We start from the raw sequence: 15,864 nt of genomic DNA, 5'->3' as shown, positions 1-15,864 counted from the left end.
TGTAACCATCTTTTGTTAGGAAGGTCCCTCGGGGGTCTCGCTGTCCAATTTCCTCTTCCCCACTTTTAATGTAGACACTTAAGATGTCTTAGCATCTTATTCCTTTCAACCACTTATAGAATGCTTCCTGAGAGAAGTTCCAGTAAATGAGATTTTTTTTTTCCCAATGCCTTGTAGTTCCAGGAACGTTTTACACTCGTGATTGGGCACGGCTGATGCTCCAGCTGGCCCCCTTATCCATCAGGTCCTAGGGCCTCAGGGCCACTGCAGACCTCCTTTCCAAAGGACTGGACCACAGCCTTTTCTCTCAGGTCAATCTGTGCAGGGGATAACAGGGACGGCCAAGTCGATCTCAGAGAGAGACTTCTTACTTCTTTGACATAAAAGGCCCCACTGACCAATTTCGCTAAGTCCTGACTGAATAGCAAACCTTTACACATTTTCTTTGTATGTTCTGTACATGTTCCACCTTCTTCTGAACCATGGAAAACAGTGCCTAAGCCATCCTTCAACTCAGATCTCTCTCTGGGGGAAGTGGGGGAAGCCCTCACTCCACACCTAGGCTACCCCTGCCCAACCCTCGTCTCCACTGCGTTCAGCAGGGTGCTTTTTGACAGCCTGGCTTGGAAAGTTCTTCCAACATCTGAAGGAAAGAAAAAGTCTCTCCAAATGTGTAAAATATGGTATGTGTTAAATGTCAAATTCTGTCCAAAAAAAAAATAAATATGGTATGTGTGACTTGTCTTAAACGTGACAGAGGTGCTTGTTGAGAAGGGTGGTAGGAGCCTGAGGAAGATGGACTCGCACGCAGTACACATAAGAGGCAGGTGAGCTGTTAGTGGTCTTGAGCTTTGGTTCTCACGTCACGCTGTAGCCTCAGTGGCCCCCTCCCCGCTCACTGAGCTCAGTGATGATCATGAGAGCAGAGGGCTTGTGCTCACCTAGTCTCCATCAGGGAGCCATGCCCTAAAGGTTTCTATACAGCATGGCTACCTGTCAAGTCTACTGTCTGTGGAGGTCAGCTCTGTTCTTGTGTGGGGGTGAAGCGACAGGGAGAAGCATGGGCTTTTCTGAGACCTGAAGCCTTTCCGCGTGGGGGGAGGGAGGGTGCAGCAGGATCGGCGCAATGAGGTAGATGGTAACCAGACTTCATCACTTCTCTGGCAGCGCCCCTCCCTTCCCCCTGCTCCTTCTGAGCTGACCACGGTAAGCAGGAGGCGGCTCTGGGTAGCCTGTATGCATACTCTCTATTAGAAAGAAATAACCATAAATAACCGACTTCCTCTCTTCTCCCAGCTTCCTTTCCTTCCTCATCGAAGTGCTGCCCCCCACCCCCGCTGCTCATTGCCTATCCCTGCAGGGCATCTACTTTTCTTCTTCCCTCTGTGGTTCTTGTTGTTAGGTGTAGTCCTTTTACTCAGTTCCCTGCTGTGGTGGCACTGCTTCCAATCTGGGATAACTCAGAGGTGGTCTTACCTCTGACCGTTGAGGTTTAAGCTACTAGAGACAATCAAGACCCAAACCCGACCTGTTGCCATCGAGTTGATTCGAACTTGTGGAGAACTCATGCTTTACAGGGCAGAATGGCGGCACAGAGGTTTCTTGGCTGTAAACCTTATCTGTGGCATCAGGATGTGGGTTCTAATGACCAAGCTTTATATTAGTAGTAGAGTGTACACGCTTGTGCCATTTTAACCTGAACACTCTTCTCCCACTTACTGCTTGGGAAAACTTTCTGGAAGGTCAGCTATGAGTTGGTTCCAACTTGATGGCTAACAACAAGAACATATAATAAATGGGAGCTCTGGTGGTGTCGTCTGTTAGGGGGTTGCACTCTAACCCAAAGGTGCACCCCTTTGGTGGTTCAAATCCACCACCCATACTCAAGGGAAAAAGACAGATGATCTCTTCCCATAGGATTTTACATCCTTCAAAAATACACTAAGGAGTCGGCTATGAATTGCTTCCAATTTGAGTTGGAATTTTTATTTGAATTGTTGTGGTTTTTTGTTGTTGTTGTTGTTGTTGGGGTTTTTTTTTTGTTTTTGTTTTTGTTTTTTTTTAGTATAATAAGTAATTGCTTAGGCCGGGACAGGTGCTTGTTCAGCTTATTTGAAGTCATTAGGAGAAATGAGACCCAGTCCTTGTCTTTGAAGGAATTATCCTTCTCACTTGAGAGAGGAGACAAGGGTACCAGAGTGTCAGGCTAAGCATCAAAGGTTGTGCATCAAGGGGCCCGGGAGGGGTCCAGTGGCATTTCGGCAGCATATCCACTTGGTGAAGCATCTGCTGAGTTCCCAGCACTGGACAGGGTATTGTTATTCTCCTCACAAGAGGGCTGTGAACCCAGACCTCAGAAGGAGGAGTGAGAAGGGAGATGCAGTGCAGTGTGTAGTGGCCTCAGACCTGGGCCAGTCCCTGGGCTTGATGCCAAAAATAGACAGATGAATCTGTCACACTCTTTACTCAGGAGCTCTCAGGTCAGTAACAAGAGGCAGCTCTGCCAGGAGATAGTTCAAAATAACATAGTGAGCGATGTGGGAGGTGTGGACGCTTATCCCTCTGTGGTCTCAGGCTAGCCTCTTTTTGAGACTCGGCTTTTTCATCAGCAAAGTAGATGGGATAACAGTGTTCTTGCGAGGATTAAGCTCGGGGCACATGCTTTGCAAGGCATCTGGCGCAGGAGAAGCACACTGTGAACTAGCTGCTGTCACCACCCGCACCATCCTCATCATTTTTAAGTGATGTCTGTATAGGAAGATTCATCTGGTGCCCTTGCTTTTGTTAAAGCTGAATGCTGCTGCTCTGAGCACATGTCAGATGACATTTTCATGTCAGTTCCTGGCAGCCACCTTCTGTATTCCAAGGTCCAGGCAGGGAAACTGAGGTCTCCCTGGTCTGCACTGGCTGTTACACTTCTCCCATATGAGACACTCAAGTGCATGCCATCTTGCCATTTCCTCTGGGGCAGTTGTAAATGGGCTGGAGATGCCAGGGTCTGTCTGAACACCTTAGAAAGAGCAGACAGCAGGAGCAGGCCACTCAGGCCTCAGTAGACAGCGAGCTAATTCCAGTTCTGTCTGGTTCCACAGAAACTCCACCCTTACGGCTCTCTCCAGCAGGAGATGGGGCCAGTCAACTCAACCAATGCCACCCAGGATAGAAGCTTTACCTCATCAAGACAGACTCTGATTGGCTGAGCAAACCTAAGGGCGGGACTCTGCTTCTGGCAACTTAACCCTTTCTTGGGCATCCCCTACCACACAGTAACCTCACCTCAACTGGACCCACAATGGAGGACCAAGATGGTGGTCCCAGAGCCATCAGAAGGGAGTGGCCTCAAGGGTTTGTGTGGACCAGCATCTGAAGGACCCCAGTGTTATGAGAAGCCCTGGTGGACATGCACTGACTGATATCAGGCAGTCCTGGATGGAGAAGACTCAGAATCTTATCCCTACACAGAAGGAGGAAAAGTGGCAATGAGGTTTCCAGGTGGTTCCAGCACCTTCTTTGGAGGCCACAGGAAACTGGCCACCGCTGATGGAGGACAGCACCGTGATCGCTGCAGCCAGAAGAGCTCTCCGCTCGTTCATTTATTTTCATCTGTATCATTCAGTCATCATTCATTCAGTGGCCACTTTGGGGGCATCTACTTTCTAGAAAGCTCTGTGCTAAGAGTTGGGGATCTTGTGACACCCAAGATGTTCATAGTCTTTGCCCTCATCAAAATTTCAGTCCTAGTAAGGGAGTGAGCCATTGAAAATACACACACACACACACACACACACACACTTAAACACTGTGATAATCTAGGAAAAAAAGAACAAATCCTTTGTAAGAGAAAATATTATTCAGATTGCTGTTGGGGGGAAGGGAGGGTACATAAAGCCTCTTAAAAATTTCTGTTTTTAAGTGGGAAGGAGTTAGTCAGTCAAAGACTTTTGAAGAGTGTTCCAGATAGAGGGAACAGTATATAAAGAGTACCTGTGTGTAAGGAACTGGGGGCCTGTACGCTCAGACCAGGCCAGTGTGGGTGAATTTAGTGAGACAGGAAGAGGAGGGGAGTGGGGGCCAGATGAGGACTTTGACAGTGAATGTCTTAGTGATTTCTTTCAGCGACAGTGGGAAGCCACTGAGAAAGGAAGTCACAGCATCTCAGGTACATCTCTAGATCAGAGAGCAGACAGGAATGAAGGGTGTGAGGAGATCCGTTCCGAGACCCCTCCGGTCTTCTTTATGGCGGCCTGCCAGGGAGTGGTGGCTGGGTTGGTGAGTGTGTGAAAACCTGGGATAAGGAGAAGGCTGGGATGAGAAGAGATGACTCCTTGTCACGCTTATCGTCCACCATGTCTTGTTCTCACCAATAACTTGGTGTTTGTTATTGGGGATTTGGTTCTTCCTCACAGAGCCCCATTCCTACCCAAGCCTGACTGGAGGTGGTGCTGAATTCTAGGTGTGTCCCTGGGAGTTGGGAGCCCTGAATGCTCATTTCAGCCAAGGTGGGAGAGTTCACTGGCCCACAGGTCTTAAAGGGGCTGCCTGTGGTGTCCTTCCTTGCTGTGCAGGAAGCTGCTAGGTGGCTTGGTTTGCTGTTCTGACCAAGGTCAGGACCAGATCGGGTGTGGCTCGGCAATTCTAGTGGAGACTGTCCTGCCAAGGGCATTAATGATGGGAGTGAGGCCCTGGCCACCTTCTGCAGTCAGCTGGAGCTCCGTGGTGGGCCCCTATAGGCCATGCATGGCTCTGCATTTTTTCCTAGTCACTAAGATCCAAGGACAGGAAGCCCAAGACAACAGTCTTAGTGGCATGGCTCATGTACAAAGGAAAATGGGGATTCAGGGAGGCTGGAGAAGTGGGTCAGGTCAGAAAAGCCCCCGACCTTGGATGTTCTTTGCTTTGTGTCCCGTGATACCTTCATTGTCCTCAAAGAAGGATTCTTATTTTTTTGTGAGTTCGTTTAGCCTATGGCCAATTGAACCCCCGAAAGTGTGGCCCAGAAGAGAATACATCCCTTGCCACCTACCTATCCTCCTCTCAGCCTAGGGAAGATCAGGCACATCTTCTAATAGAGGATGGGACGTATCTGCCTGTGATGAGGCTAATGCCTCTGCCCAGCAGGGGAATAGACGCTGCTGGAACGGAGACAAGTGATGCACAGCGTCTCTGTCAGCCAAGGCCCAGCCCGCAGGGATAATTCTGAGAGGCCGAGCAGCTGGGGCTGCACAGACAGCAAGCTGCACTTTGATTTCATTTGATTCCTGTACAAAATGACATTAAGGGGAATGTGAGGCACAGGAGAATTGCTGGTCGGGAAGGCAGCAAGCTTGTCTCCCTCTGCCCTCTGCCCACCAGACAGGTACAGCGGACAGTTATCTCAGGTAACTGGAGAATCTGAATGAGGCATTCAGCCTTGGGAACAGGGCTTTCCTCCCAGCTTGTCCTAACATGCTGCAGAGCCACGTGGCTGTTCCTGTGAGGGTCTCAGGTCACCTGGCTCCCAGGTAGGCAGACAGCAGCCCCCAATGGGAGCAACTGGTGGGCTCCGGGCTGCTTTGCATGGTGGCAGTAGTGAGCCATGGCCCCGTTGCTGCACTGCCTGGCAAATCGATGAGACAATTAATTTGGCTCCATGGGTTGGAGAAGATGAAATATGACCCGGTAGCCACCACCCCTCAGCATCCCAGCCCATCCCAGCCGGCAGGGATGATGAAGGCACTATCGAAATTGCCTTCCAGAGTCATAATCACGGGAAACACTGCTGAGCCCCTCCCGCCACATAAATCACACTAAGAGGCACACAATGGCCTCTTTCCTGATGGGCCAATTGTCTTGGTTTGATGTCTCAGGGCCCAGGAGCTGGGAGGATGGGAGCACAAGCGTTTATTGTTGAAAAGGCCATCTGTGCTCTTTGAATACAAAGGCGTCCTGTCAGTTCCCTGCACACCCTCTGATCCCATTTTCATGTTTTCTTATGTCTTTGAAACTCTGGGTCTTTGAAACTCTCAGCCTCTCTCCTAAGCAAGCCGTGGGCTGGGCCTCTGCTGGCCCGAGTTCTTTGGGAGTCCATAGAGTTGTTGGAAATAATGATGCCATTTATTTATGGATCGGTTTTATTTTCATTACTTCTGCCATCAAAGCCCTCATTCCTCACACCTGGCATCGAGAGGGCTCTGCTGAGGGGAAGTGGCTGCTGTCACAGTGTGGGAGGGCTCCCCCCAGGGAATCTCCCCGGGAGCACAGCCTTTGAAGATAGCAACTTGGGCTCCCATGTGCTGCGTTTCCTAAGCCTCCTGGCATTTATGAAAAGTCATATAGCTGGAAAAATATCCGGCTAGTCTTCAAGCCAAGACTTTTCAGCCACATCCATCGCTTTCTCCACTTGCAAAGGTTTGCTTTTTGGGGATGGAAATGAGAGGAATTCATCATCTCTTACTGCAAGAGGCTTAAAGAGCATAGCCAGTGTGTCAGAGTTGTTGGCCCTTACAGGTCTGGGGGGGATCTTTCGAGAACAGATAAAATTAGATGCCGTCTTTATCCTACAGAGAATGAGCTTTAGAATTCATTGTTCTGAGAGGAAGCCTTGGCTGAAATGATCAGTGGCTTCACCTAATGTTTGAAGAAAGCCAAATGTTGAGGTCCTCAAGACCGAATGTTCCTGGGGGCGGTTGGCGTGGTTGGGTGACGTCCCTTCCCCTTTTATATCTGGCTATCAAGTGAAGCAGCTTAGTCTTATAGTAAAGTAACAATGTCTGCTTATGGATATATGCAAATGTTGTACATGATTAATGATCCTCATGGACAGATATAGATAGATTTGTGGATCTTATACAGGAAGAGGCCCGGCCATCAGGGACTGCAGGCTTGGCGCCCAGGTAGCTGTCTTCAGCTGCTCTGACTTCCCTGCAATACTGCTTTCCTGTAATCGGATCCAAGCTGGATGGGCTGGGAGACTGAGCAGCACACGCCCCTGTAAGGCCATCATGGGAAGCCAGTGTCTTCAGAATAAAATCCAGGTTGTATCTTGCCGAAAAGTCCCAGGTTCAGACCCCGCGCTGCTCCACAATGTGGCTGTACGTTGAGCCTTGGGAAGTCGCCTGGGTAGTTCTGCCGATCAATCCTACAGGGTAATTGTGAGTCAGATTTAGCTCAAAGGCGATGGCTTTTAAAACTCTTCCTAGGCACACCACACCCACAGGCTTTGCACCCATAGGCTGGCCACCCCGGATCATTTCCTCTTCTCCAAGCCCACCACGGGCATTCACGTTTGGCCCAGCGCTTCTGCCTGATGCTGCCTGCCCTCCTTCACTGTCCTTCCACAATGCACCGCTCTTCATCCTCCATACGTTGGCATTACTGGCACCTCCTGTGGGACTCCCTCCCCAAGCAGGCATCAGAGGTCCTTCCTTCCCTTTTAGCCTTTAGTCAATCTTTGGCACATCATGTTAGGTGGGTATGTCTTGACTGCAAGATCTGTCTTGCCTGTAAGAGCTCCTTGGGAACATGTGAAGATCATTTTACTTATCTTTGATTCTCTTCTTGTGTAGACCTTAGTAAGTGTTCATTACATGTAGAATGGAATTATACCATCCAATGCTCTAGAAACTCAGAAAGGCAAAGTTACCTGTCCAAGGTCATGGGACAATCTAGCATCGGCGCTGAGACTAGAATTAAGTGCTGAGGATCTCCTGAATCAGTACTGCAAAGGGTCTCCAAAGAGAGACTCGTCAGAGAACAAACTCTTTGGACTCTAAGGAAGAAAGAAAACAGACATTTCCATCTTCGCATTGGACCCAAGAATATATGTATGCAGATAAATGCAAATGATGTGCCTGATAAATAGTCGTGCACACACGTGTGTGTTGTGAATCTTAGACAGGAAGAGGTCCTCATCATAAACACCAAACTTATAAGCACATGTTTGCCCCCTCCTCTCTCAGAAGTAATTCCCACCAATGAGCTGGCTAAGTCAGTATCTTCTGCCATCCCTCCTCCCTTTCTTCTCAGTGGTTGAACTGAAGTCTGGTTAGAATTCACATGTGCCTTTGTGCTTTTTGACTTTCCCAACTGCTGCTCTATTGGCATAAGGCTCATTTTAAAGTGGAATCTGTGGTCATCAGTAAGCAATGCCTTTAGTCTCTGGTGTGGTCAGCAATCTCTAGACTTTTCCAGGAGTTGCCTTGGACATTCTCATTGCCTTTAATGTGTATTTTCTTTTGCTTAAACAATAGTATTGAAGATATTTTCTAAAAAGGGGCCCCTTTAAAATTTTAGGGCCTTTTGGTTCTGGTAAATTCTACTCTTGGCTCCAAACTTGCCCTGTTGAACATGACCAAGAAGTATGGTTTTCTACTGTTTCTCTTTGGTGAAAGAAAATGAGTGGTAAAAGTTGTCTAGCCATTGGCAGGCATCAGAAGTCAGCAGGTCACCCACCCTGTCTAAAAACAGTTGTTAGAGGGAACAAAATATGTATGCTAATTCCAGAGTCAACTCTTAGATGGCTTTGGAGACATAACTCAGGACATAGTGGATGGCAGAGAATACATACGGTGCTGGTTTTGGTGACCAGGCTTTTGGTAGATGGATGATCTTAAATGCAGAGCTAACAGAGACACACAGTACTCTATGCCAGATCAGTTGGTTAACAAGCTGATTTGTAGAAACAAATACTGAGAGGCAAAAACTTCTACGGAAGTATATAGTCGATTCTAGAGCTGGAATTAGGACCCAAATCCTGATTTTGAAGATTCTGCCAGCTTGGAGGTGGAGCTGGGAACACAGATGGTCTTTGAGATGCTCACACCATCCTACTCACAGCTGACTCTGTTGTCATTAAGAAATGTTAAGTTGCCACTCATGCTGTAATGGAAACAGTGAGAAGTCAGGCTGGTTCATGAGGTGGGGAGAGGTGGTCTGGTCGCTGACTTGTCTATAAATTCCTGGCGCGTTCACCCTGAAGCGGAGTGAATGGGGCTGCTGTGTTTTACCTGGAGCTCTGAGATGCCAGGACTGGTGGAGACATTCCCTGTGGTCCGCTCTAAAAATAGCAGTGGGAACTGAGCTGAGGGGAAGAGGAGGGGGCTCCTTCGGGAGCTGGGTGGGGATGTATCACCTCTTTCCTTTTCCTGCCAGGCCCTATTTGAGGAAGTCCCACAGATCCACAGAGATCTGGCAGGGTCCTGGAGTCATCAGCACCCACTCCCCTTCTCACACCCAGATAAGGAGGCTTGGAGGCCTAGAGATGGAAAGGGGCTGACCAGTAGTTTCTGAGCTGAGATAGAAGGTCCAGATGGCTGCTGTTTTCTTCCTGATGTTTCAGCATAGTGAACGTAGGTCTGGAGAGTGAGAGTTCTTTCCCTGTCTCTCTGGATGTGCACAGGGCCTGGGAACTCCTAGAGCCGGATGTGGTTGGGCTTCCTGATAGTCGCCCAGCAGGCGAGGAGTCCCCATCCAGTATGCCCTGATCCCTGACCTCAACCAGCTGACCTTCCCAGCGTCACACCTTCCCCATGCTGGTGTCCTGGCCCTTGTCAGTTTGTCATTCTGTCGCCCCCTGGATTGTGTTGTGTTCTATAGGGAGAAAAGGCAAGGGATGCCTTGGAACTGGCCTGTGGGACAAAGAGCATCATATGTCAGAGCTGTCCTCTGCTTTTTTACAGGAATAAGCAGAGTCAGCTAAACAGGACTAGAGTTTAGAGGGAGGCAGGTCCAGGTTCAGATTCCAGCCCTCCATCTCACTGACTGGGCTCATCACTGGTCACCCAACATCTGTCAAATGAGATAGGAGCATCCACTTCACCAGATTATTGCAAGGATTAAAGAGGGTAGTGTGTGCAAAGCGTCAGTTACAATCCCTGGCACATAGTAGTGCTTGGTAATGGCAGCTATCACTGGGATCAAGTGGTAGTTGCTTAAAATTCTGCAGTCTCATCTCTTGGGTTTCCCATCTGTGGGTGCACAGCAGGATTTGTTTTTTTAATAGTTTTTTTGTGTGTTTTTGCACTGTTGTTGAAAAGTCCGTAGAGTTTATTATGAAGATTTTACTGCAGATTAACCAGGAGGAGGAAAATGAAGTTCATTCTTACTCCCAAGAACCCAGTAATAGTTCCCATTCCTATTTTGTGGTGTATCCACTGAGGCATTTATTTATATATACCTTTTGTATTTGCAAATTATGATTGCTGGTGTACACAATTTTCCAGCTTGCTCTCTCCCATTTAACAATGTGGTGTATCTGTGTTTTCATGCCAATAAATACTCTTCTACAACTTCTCCTTTGTGGTGCCTGCAGAGTGTTTCATTGTGTAGACAAAACATGCTTTATTGAAATAACTTCCAGAAGTTGAACATTTAGGTTGTTTCCAAGTTTTCATTGTTGCAAAAAACTAAGTAAAAATACTTGTCTGCACATCTTGGTCTTTTTAGAATCCATAGAATGCCTTAATGGTTGTGTTTGACCCTTAACAAATATTTGGCGTATGAATGACATTTTGTTAGAATATATTCCTGGTAGCAGAATTTCTGGGCTAAGATGTGCATGTACATACACAAAGCCATTTTTTCTACTTCCTGCTAAATTAACCTCGAGAAAACGAACTCAAAACTCATTGCCATTAAGTTGAGTTTACGAGGCTGTGAATTGCAGAGGAAGAGATTCCCTGTCTTTCCCTACCAGGAACCAGTGGTGGATTTGAGCCACCAGAGAGTTGTGGCCTTGGGTTTAGCAGTGCAACTCCCGACAGACTACATCACCGAGCTCCCTGTTCTCCAGAAGAGTTGTACCCATTTATCATCTTCCTTTAGGGTGACCAACTGCTCCCAATTTGTCTGCAACTGCAGCAATGGGTTCAAGTGTGTCAGAGATGACGAGGATGGCAGAGCAGGTCGGGGTTCAGGTCTGCTGCTCATAGGGTCGCTATGAATAGTGCACCACCTAACAGTAACAACAATAACAGTCTTTTTTTTTCTCTCCCATTGGAAAGATTTTTGCCTAGTAAATATATATTCAAGCATGGGTTTTTATATAATTATTTTGAAATAAGATGGCCAGTGTAAAAATTTTCATCACTTGCTTCATGTCTTCTTTGTTTTTTTTTCTTTTCAAAATGTTGTATGGCACACTGAGCTAATGAAGCATTGCAGATACTGAAGGATATAACTTTTGGTTTATTATAATAATGGCAGGTGTGGCCCTACTGGTACTTCACAACCATCCTTTGACAAATTTTTGGAAAGCATTTATCATGATGCCTTACATATCTTCAAAACTTAGGCTTTTTTATTTCTTAAAGTGCTGGCTGCATGGCCTGTGGGTACCAAGGCCTCTGCAGCCCTGGCCGGCGATGCAGAGTGTGTGCTCCAAATGCGAGCTCAGCAGCTGCATGGCAAAGAAGACAATAGTCTTGCCTTTAGTACTTACTGTCTCGGGTCCCAGGAAACCCCACTGTCAGTTCTGAACAAACACACATGTAAGACAATGTCTAGGTCCCTGTACCCTCACCGACACTGGGCATTTGAAAAGTATTTACAAAATTCATGTCTTTGATTTTTAGAGATGTTGAATATCTACTTCTATAATTTTTCAGTTATTGGTATTGCTTCCTTTTAGTCTATTCAAGTCTTTTTGCCCATTTTCCCATTGGGCTGTTGATACCTTTACTATTGATCTCTCAAGTTGCCTTTGATTTTGTAGTATTCACCTCAGGATTATACAATACCTATTTATTTTCTCAAACTTTATAATCTTATTTTTTTAGCTTCCAAGATTTTAGTTCATCTACAATTTCTTTTCCTATGCAGCATGAAGTAGAGTGGGTTTTTTTTCTTCTTCACTTTTTCCCTACAATATACATTATATTTTCTATTAAAACAAGTACCCTCTCAACTGGATGGGAGAGGTGGGCAGGGAGAAAAGTGCAGCAATGAATGAATGGAAATCGAAAATCTCTGTAAATGTTCATTAAAAAGAATAAAAAAAAATTGTTCAAAAAAACACCCTAACAAACCAAATACCCTCTCAATAATACTCTTAAAAAAAAAGGCGGTAAAAAACCCTCTTAAGATTATTTATTTATTTACTATTCTCACATATTTATTCTTTCATATGAACTTCAGAGTGATTTTAGTGCACAAGTTCTTTCTGTCCTTCCAAAACTATCATTGAGGATTTGATTCACATAATAAACATAATAGTAAACATATTATATTAAAAAGTGGCGATATCAGAATGCTTTACGTGGTTTGAATAGTAAAATGTTTAGAATACTAGTCGTTTGCTCATTATCTAGGTTGTAAATAGCATTTTCCAGGTTGTAATTTATCTTTAATTATAGTATATTTTTTCTTTCTTAACTATGAAAGCAACTCCAATTTTCCTCACCTTTTCATGTCCAGAATAATATATGATCATCTGACTCAAAATGACCCATGCCAGTCCATCTCATCTCTCCAATGCCTAGTATGTCAATATTTATGCGTTCCATTTCTTTTTTAACAATTTTTTAACAATTGCCAGAAGTCCAGGCTGGGTTTAGAAGGGGTCATGGTACTAGGGATATTGTAACCAATGTTAGATGGATCTTAGCTGAAAGCAGAGAATACCAGATGAATGTCTATCTGTGTTTCATTGATTATGCAAAGGCATTTGACTGCGTGGATCATAACAAACTATGGCTGACTCTGAGAAGAATGGGAATCCCAGAACATTTAATCGTGCTAATGCGAAACCTATACTTGGACCAAGAGGCAGTCGTCAGAACAGAGCAGGGTAACACTGCATGGTTCAAAATTGGGAAGGGTGTGCGCCAGGGATGTGTTCTATCTCCATACCTTTTCAACCTGTATGCAGAGCAGATTATCTGAGAGGCTGGGCTCTATGAGGAGACGCGTGGCATTAGGATTGGTGGACGATCTATCAACAATCTGCGTTATGCAGATGACACAACCTTGCTTGCTGAAACTGAGGAGGACCTCATGCACTTACTGCAGAGGGTCAAGGACTGCAGCCTTCAGTATGGGCTGAGGTTCAATGTCAAGAAGACAAAGATTCTCACCACTGGACCAATTGGTAGCAACAGGATGGATGGCGAAGAGAATGAGATTGTTCACAGCTTCAGTTTGCTCGGCTCCACAGTCGACACTCTTGGCACCAGCAGCCAGGAAATAAAAAAACGTATTGCGATGGGAAAGTCTGCTGTTAGGAACCTCTCTAAAGTACTCAAGAGCAACGGTGTCTCTTTGGAGACGAAGGTGCGCCTGATACAGGCCATGGTCTTTACAATCACTTGTTATGCATCAGAGAGCTGGACAATGACTAGGGAGGACAGAAGGAGAATTGATGCCTTTGAGCTGTGGTGCTGGAGAAGAGTATTGAATGTACCATGGACTGCCAAGAAAACAAACAGATTCATCCTAGAGAGGGTTAAACCAGGCTGCTCCTTGGAGGCAAGGATTCTGGGGCTTTGTCTGACATGCTTTGGACATGTTGTAAGGAGAGACAGGTCTTTGGAGAGGGACATCATGCTGGGTAGAGTAGAGGGACAGCGCAGGAGGGGAAGACCCTCTATGAGGTGGATTGATTCAGTGACTGGGATAATCGGGATGGGTGTGTCAGAGGCAATGTGATTGGCACAGGATAGAGCAGGGTTTAGGGCTGTTGTATATAGGGTCGCTATGAGTCGCAAACGACTTGACGGCACATAACAACAACAACAAACAGTATATTTTGTGCTTTATAAGTTTAACATTCTTCATCAGTTACTAAAGACATAAACTTCATCAGATAGTAAAGTGATTTTTTGTTTGGCTTTTTAAACTTTTTTTCGTTTGACCATACTTTCTAAGACCTCTTCTGTCCCCTGATTATAGAGAATAAGTTTGGTGTTTTTTTTATTTCTCTTTAAAATTTTTTAAAGTTTATAATTTATCATTCATATGCAAGAATACTCAAGTATTTTTCCTAGACAATTCTTTTATCCTTTAGTTTCCCCCCACATCTAGGTTTTTAATGTATCTGCAGTTGATCTAGTGCCTACACCTGGTAAAACTCTAATTTTTTTCATCCTCAAAAGGTTGATTAGGTTTTCCAAGCCTATTTTTCAGTTACCTTCCTTTACTCACTGGTTTCACATGCTACCTTATCATAGACCAAATAACTTCACATATGTGAATCCATTTCTGAATTCTCTTATCTCCCTTGTTAAGTTTTCTGTTCCTACATCCTGTTGAGATTTACTCATGGTAGCTCCATAATATGTTTTAATACCGTCAGGTGGTGCAAACAGTTAAGTGCTCAGAGGATAGGTTGGCAATTTGAATCCACCCAGAGATCTCTTGGAAGAAAGTGAGGATCCTTCTGAAAAACGAGCTGTTGAAAACCCTGTGAAGAATAGTTCTACACAAGGGTTTGCACAGGTTGTATCACCTTGATGCCAATAAGTTCTAAGTCTCCAAGAACACATGCCCGTCATTCTGCAAAATTTCCTTTGACTTGCTATCCCCAGATTTTGGTAGACATGTGACTTTACCATTACCTTTTTCACAAACATATTTCAGTATCCAGAATTACACTAGATCTAGACTCATTTCCTCTACTACTCATAATAAAGCACGTGGTTCACAATCACTAGCTGCTCCATGGGAGAAAGATGAGCCATTTCCTTCTGATTTACAGCCTCTGAAAACTTGCTGGAGGGTCAGCTGTTAGTTGATTCTGACTCAATGGCATGTAACAGCAACAAAACGACTGATAACGGAAGGAGTGCTGGTGGCTTAGTGTTAAGGAATTGTGCTGCAATTGCCAAAGGTACGCTGTTCGAATCCACCAGTTGCACCGGGGGAGAAAAATGGACTGTCAACTCTTGTGCGATATACTGCCCTGAAAACCTGCTAGAGGGTCAGCTGTGGGTTGGTTCCGACTCTGAGGTACACAAGAGCCCATCATGGGAGAGTTCGGGTGGCGTAGTCTGAAGGGAGTCACACCGCTAATCTAAAGGCTGCTGATATGAATCCACCAGCTGCTGTGTGGAGAAATGTGAATAGTCTCCTGTGTGATTTACAGCCTCAGAAAACCCGCTGGAGGGTCAGCTATGAGTTGGTTCCTACTTGACAACAATGAGAGTTTGGAACCCATAATGAGCACCTGAGTTGGCCCATGCTTCTCTTTGCTTTTTTCCGTAGTTCCTTGGTATTGTTGAAATCATCTGTAATTTTAATATCTGGTAGCTACTATTGTCGATCATTGCTCTATTCTGCTTTCAGACTCATTTACCTAAAATTTCACTCAGCTTCTCAGTTATGTACTCACTAAGTTGGATCTGTAAAGATTACTGGCTTCACACACAGCTCGTCACTGTTTCTTGGACCCCATGTCGGCTGTTCTTGACTTTTTCTTTTGCTTCATTCTTGTCTGGAGAGCCTTCTTGAGTAACTTCTTCAGAAAGCGTCTGTGGGTGGTTGACTTTCTGAGTCCTCAAATGTCTGAAAATATTCGCCCTCATGCTTGAGTCATACTTTGCCTGGGTAGAGAATTCAATGCTAACAATTTCTCTCCCCCAGAAATCCGAGAGCCGGTGTTGTAGTCTCTCAGCATTTAGAATTGAAAGATATGCAATTCCCACTTGCCTCTCTCAAAATTCTTTATGGAAGCAAGTAGGATTTTTTTTCCACTCTGGAACTCAGAAATGTCACGAGATCATTGCCAGTTCTTTGTCCTCTTTAGGTAGTCTTCTCTGGTAGTTACTAGGAATAAAGATGTAAGTCTTCCAGTAACTCAGGGAGATTTTTCTCCTAGGATTTGACTTTTTTTTCTCTCTGTATTCAGTTTTTCTAGACATTCAAAGAGCATCATTGTTAATAGTAACAGTAATA

The 15,864-nt window shown here is 45.4% G+C and overlaps 1 protein-coding gene across 4 annotated transcripts in view; it reads left to right on the top strand.

Moving 5' to 3' along the window:
- Positions 1-15,864, top strand: part of RGS3 (regulator of G-protein signaling 3) — a 176,354-nt gene that overhangs the window by 108,013 nt on the left and 52,477 nt on the right. Inside the window, exon 18 of one of the 4 annotated variants that reach the window (XM_006890723.1) lies at positions 3,093-3,200. The exons of the other annotated variants lie outside the window; for them this stretch is intronic. Coding sequence (XP_006890785.1) covers positions 3,093-3,200 — 108 coding nt within the window. Of the gene's footprint in view, positions 1-3,092; positions 3,201-15,864 lie in introns of those variants that run through there. 4 annotated transcript variants of the gene reach the window in all.

This window comes from Elephantulus edwardii, unplaced genomic scaffold, assembly GCF_000299155.1.
Source record: "Elephantulus edwardii isolate Elephantulus edwardi_28Jun2011 unplaced genomic scaffold, EleEdw1.0 scaffold00092, whole genome shotgun sequence".
NCBI classification, from domain to species: Eukaryota; Metazoa; Chordata; class Mammalia; order Macroscelidea; family Macroscelididae; genus Elephantulus; species Elephantulus edwardii.
The sequence above is the reverse complement of the archived record's forward strand: the minus strand, read 5'-3'. Positions and strand labels throughout refer to the sequence as shown.